The sequence below is a fragment of the Salvia hispanica genome, chromosome 4 (assembly GCF_029641045.1).
Source record: "Salvia hispanica isolate PSC_SH4W2 chromosome 4, Shi_PSC_v1, whole genome shotgun sequence".
Classification (NCBI taxonomy): Eukaryota; Viridiplantae; Streptophyta; class Magnoliopsida; order Lamiales; family Lamiaceae; genus Salvia; species Salvia hispanica.
The window spans coordinates 40,621,372-40,626,615 of NC_142695.1; the positions used below are offsets into that span (position 1 = coordinate 40,621,372).

At 37.6% G+C, this 5,244-nt stretch overlaps 1 protein-coding gene across 1 annotated transcript; it reads left to right on the forward strand.

The window, feature by feature from the left end:
- The first annotated feature begins 2,127 nt into the window (after positions 1-2,127).
- LOC125196392 (putative pectate lyase P59) lies at positions 2,128-4,125 on the forward strand. The gene is made up of 4 exons (XM_048094886.2): positions 2,128-2,509; positions 2,598-3,273; positions 3,357-3,596; positions 3,701-4,125. The coding sequence occupies exons 1-4, from the start codon at positions 2,310-2,312 to the stop codon at positions 3,926-3,928; spliced, it is 1,344 nt and encodes a 447-aa protein (XP_047950843.1). The 5' UTR covers positions 2,128-2,309; the 3' UTR covers positions 3,929-4,125.
- The last annotated feature ends 1,119 nt before the right edge of the window (positions 4,126-5,244 follow it).

The window sequence follows — 5,244 nt, forward strand, 5'->3', positions numbered from 1 at the left end:
TTTTTTTTCATTTTCGTCTGTCACAAAAAAAATAGCCGATTTCTATTTTGGCAATTCTTTTCTCTCTCATAATATATGCCCCATTCTCCACTAACAATACTTCAATCACTTTTTCTTTCTACATTTCTCTTACTTTATCAATTTCACATTAAAACTCGTGTCATCCCCAAAGTCCCTATCTTTATGGGACGGAGGGAGTAATATTTTGGGAAGAGTGAGAACTATAAATAACTTTGTTGGGAAAGAATGCGCGCAAACGACATGCACAATCGGGCTACTTCAGTCATGCTTATACAGTCCAGTTGAAATTCTATATTTTATTTTTTATTGTTTGGCATAGATCAACCGAAGGCTAGATACAACGCGATGATGCACTATTTTATTAGCACTATAACTACTTGCAAGTATAACAAGGTAATTACTGTATAGCCAAATGGTAAGCACAGGGTTGTCGAACTCAGTGAATTCTATCACATATTGGCTACCATGTACAAAGCTTCTACTACCATTTGGACACACAAAAGGTTTGATTTGAACACGGAACAAAGTAGTAAATTAAAGCAATTAAAAAAACAGTAAACAATCGCAATCGTAGTATGCTAGATTTGAGAAAACAGATAGGAACAAGGGAATTCTAGGGATGCGTTTTCACAATTATGGTTTACACAAAACACAGTTAGGATATCCTACCACAGTTCATCCTTGACTAGAGCGAGTCACATAAGTATTGCCCATGCGACACAAAGTAGATTAAACACTGAGGTTGCAGGCTTAGATTATTAGCTCCGAAAGTCTTGATTAGATCCTCGAGATGCCCTCACCCTCAATTAATAGTACCTTTTTAGGTAGAATTAATTATAGTGTTAACTAAGTCCGTCTAACATGCAAAAACTCTTTCGGTTACTTTACATGCTAAGAAATCATCATAAAATGTGTCACTCAAGCATGAAGCATTATCGAACAACTTAGAATATAGCAAACATAAACAAACAGATACCATAAACAAGAATTGTATACACCAATATAGTTACTCAAACAAGAATTGTATACACTAAGAAAGTGTGAAAGATCAGAGAATTGACAGTGGTCCGCTGTGAAATGTCCAATGACTTGCTAGTCATGTCTTCTTCCAGGCATGATTTCTGAGGTGGACCGCTGCTTCTTCGGCAGCCGTTGGCTAACTCTTATACTCCAGACTTCTAATTTCGACCTTTTCTGTCATTTAAGGCTGTATTTTGCATATTTCTCACAAAACGCGTCAAAATACCAAAATATATAAAATGTGCCATAAACAGACATATGATGCAATTTTGATAATCAAAACAAACCAAATAATGGCCTAGCGTATCACGCGGCTACAGCTACAAAATAGTGAGGTGATCAATCCTCACAAAACAAATCAAATAAAGAAACAAAAGCTAAGAAATATTAGTTCTCAAGAGAATCAGCCTGGAAAATAAAGGGGATATTTTGCCCGAGACATAATGTGATTGGTCTTCCTGAAATTAAAAGGGCCACAAATTCTTCATTGATTTAGTATTGAGTTGTGATAAGTTATTTTGTTGAAGATTCTCAAGAAAATAACTTAGTAGGAATTGAGGAATTTTTTTTATGAAAATCTCTAGTTTGGGGTGTGGCATTATATAAGATAAATGATACTCCCCCCGTCCCAAGATAAGTGACCTACTTCTTTTGGGCACGAGATTTAAGGAATGGTATTTAAATAAGTTAAAGTGGAGAGAGTAAAGTATAAGAGAGAGAAAAGTAGAGGAGAGAAGAGAGAATAAAGTAGGTGGAGAATAAAGTAAGAGAGATGACTTTTTGCTAAAAAATGGAAATAGGGTCACTTATAGTGGGACACCCCAAAAAGGAATACAAGTCACTTATCTTGGGACGGAGGGAGTAATATTAATCATTGTTTGAAATTATAAAATGAAAAAATTTCAGTTATGGAGTGATATAAATATAGTTTGGAGTAGATTGAAATAGTCAAAACAATTGTGAAGCAACGCAACAATCTGTCTAACAGAAAACTTCCCCACCATCTCTATATTAGGAAGAGTAAACCTTGACTGATGGTTGAAAACTGCATTACCTTATTTCAACGTTAGAAACTCTCTCTCGCATGTATCTTCTATTATACACAAATACTAGTTTATTCTTAATTTTTGACACTACTTGTGTTTCATACCTCCAAAAGGCCCATGTACACGAACCTCGCTCGAACTCGAAACATATACGTTGTAGCTAATGGAGAATCTGAACCCGAAGTTCGATCAAGATAAGTTGTAGGCCAGATAGAAAAGAAAATGAGAGAAATAAAGATATATCCATGGATGTTAATGGTGTTTTTTGGCTTTGGTTGGATGTTAGAAATGGTTAATGGTAATATTGGAGAATGGGATGAGGTATGGAAGAAGCGATCCGAGGAGTCATGGAATCGAACACTTGAGACTTATGAACCCGTCCCTGAACACATAGTTAGTCATTTGAATGTTCATGCCAAAAAGTAAGAAGAGTAGTATATTTGTTTTTTTATATAGGAAAATGAAATAGAAAAAGATTGTTTTGTTATTTGGAGTGATGCATTTGTGCAGGGCAGTAAAAGAAGTGGAAGAAATAAATGCAAAGGAAAATAGCACTCGAAGGGAGCTACTAAAGGGCTACACGGGTCCGTGCATGGCGACAAACCCAATCGACCGTTGCTGGAGATGTCGGCCTAGGTGGGCGAAGAAGCGGTTTAGGTTGGCAGACTGCGTGTTAGGATTTGGATACAAGACCACAGGCGGCAAGAATGGCACCATCTATGTGGTGACGGACCATACCGACCACGACATGATAAACCCTAGGCCGGGAACCCTCCGGCACGCTGTAATCCAAAAGGAGCCGCTGTGGATCATTTTCGAGCGCAACATGCTCATCGTCCTCCAGCAGGAGCTGATCATGCAGGGCGACAAGACTATTGACGGGCGTGGCGTCCGAGTCGACATTGCCTATGGCTCCGGCATCACCATCCAGTTCGTCAGCAACGTCATCATCCACGGCATAAGAATCCACGACATCTTAAGCAAGAGCGGCGGCATGATTAGAGACTCTGTCGACCATTACGGCTTCCGCACTGTCAGCGATGGCGACGGCATCAACATCTTTGGGTCACAGAATATCTGGATCGATCATGTCTCAATGAAGAATTGCACCGATGGCCTTATTGACGCCATCGAGGGATCCACGGGCATCAGCATCACCAACAGCCACTTCACTGATCACGATGAGGTACTATTATATATCATATGGATTGACAATGACATGAATTACTATGAATATATATCTCATATATATTTGTGAATTTTTGGTAGGCATTGCTCTTTGGTGCGAATGATGTAGCTACTTATGATGATAAAATGCAAGTTACGGTAGCTTTCAACCATTTTGGCAAAAGAATGGTACAGAGAATGCCGAGGTGCAGATTTGGTTATTTTCATGTTGTTAACAATGACTATACTCATTGGAAAATGTATGCCATTGGTGGAAGCAGTCATCCCACCATCATTAGCCAGGGAAACAGATTTGTTGCCGATCACCCTTTTGCCAAGCAGGTACGAAACTCTATATTCACATTCAAACCCAATTGATATAATTTTCTAATTTAGAATGAGATGCACCACCAAATCAAGAATTACAAGTTACTCCACGATTGTAGGTGACAAAAAGGGAGAAATCTCCAGAATCAGAGTGGATGACATGGACATGGATATCAGAAGGAGACCTATTTTTAAGAGGGGCGTACTTTATCGAATCAGGAGATAAAGATTGGACTAAGAAGCATCCTGAAGTTTATGACAAGATTCTGGCAGCTCCAGGTATACATGCAGCAGATATTACTAGATTTGCAGGTGCACTTAATTGTGTTGTAGGAGAACCCTGTTAAACCACGCTTTATTTAATTTAGTATTCACACAGCCTACATAATATACTATCACTATATAACATATTCCCTATATCAATGTAAGAATTTCAATTTTGCGATTTAGATAGGAGATCCATGTCTTGATTTTGTAAGATCTGAATTTATACATTTTGGAAATGCACAATTGTTTAAGATCACCAATGAAATTGTATTTTAGATACTCCATGATTCAAACTCTTGTTGATTCAATTAGTTATCCGTCTACTGCAATTGTTTATCAGATATGATGCAATTGTATATTAAATACAATTTGTGATTCAAGTGTTAATTCATCTAATGTAAATCTGTATATAGTGGCAAATAGAAAGGTAAGTGACACATTCATGATCAATACCATATAACTAGGGATGTCTATCGGGCCGATTCACTCGGATTCAAGCTATTAGGATTACTATTTTTTTTTTGGATTAAAATTTTTCTAACCCTAATCCTAACCCAACAATTTCAGACTAACCCGTCATGCCAATTGGGACAAAAAGATTTTTCTAACAATGCTTAGTTCCAATTCTTATTCAATTAAAACTTATGTTTCCACTACATACTTTACATAAGTACGTAATTAATTGAACTACTCAGTATCGTACTAATGCACTAAATGAAAATAAATACTCCCTCCGTCCCAAGGAAGATGACCCATTTCTTGGGTGGCACGAGATTTTATGCAAATTTATTTTGTGTGTTGAGAGGAGAGAGTAAAGTAAGAGAGAGAGAATAAAGTAGAGATAAAGGTGTTTCCATTTTAAGTAATGGGTCATCTTAGTTGAGACAAACTAAAAAGGAAAGTAGGTCATCTTCAATGGGACGGAGGGAGTATTAAATTACAAACAGGTGGTGGATCTAGGGAGGGCCAGGAGGGGGCGACCGCCCCTCCCCAGCAACCCACTACCATGGACCCGGAAGTAATTTTTCCATAGACGCCCCCTCCGATAGCTTCCGACGTCTCCCCTCCCCCTTCTATTAGTTTCCGATAAATTTTATTTTACCCCTTCCGATTATGGATCCGCCACATTCAAATGATTCTAACGTATTATAACTAATAGCAGTATAAAAACTGCATATTATCTTACGTAGGATCGGTTAGAATTACTGTTTAATTTAAAAATTAGTCCAAAGTCAAACTATTTATATGGTTTAGTTTGAGAGATGGATAAGATTTTTTCTATTGTTAAACTCACAAATCACCTTTCACATTGTTTCCTTGGAATTTTCTCACATGGAAAAAATGAGAAAATTTTGATTGGAAAGGGAAACCTATCGAGCTGAACCGCAACTCGACC

Coding starts and splice junctions, on each gene's coding strand:
- LOC125196392 (XM_048094886.2), top strand. CDS start 2,310: ATGAGAGAAATAAAGATATATCCATGGATGTTAATGGTGTTTTTTGGC. Junction 2,510..2,597: donor TTGAATGTTCATGCCAAAAA/GTAAGAAGAGTA, acceptor GCATTTGTGCAG/GGCAGTAAAAGAAGTGGAAG. Junction 3,274..3,356: donor ACTTCACTGATCACGATGAG/GTACTATTATAT, acceptor AATTTTTGGTAG/GCATTGCTCTTTGGTGCGAA.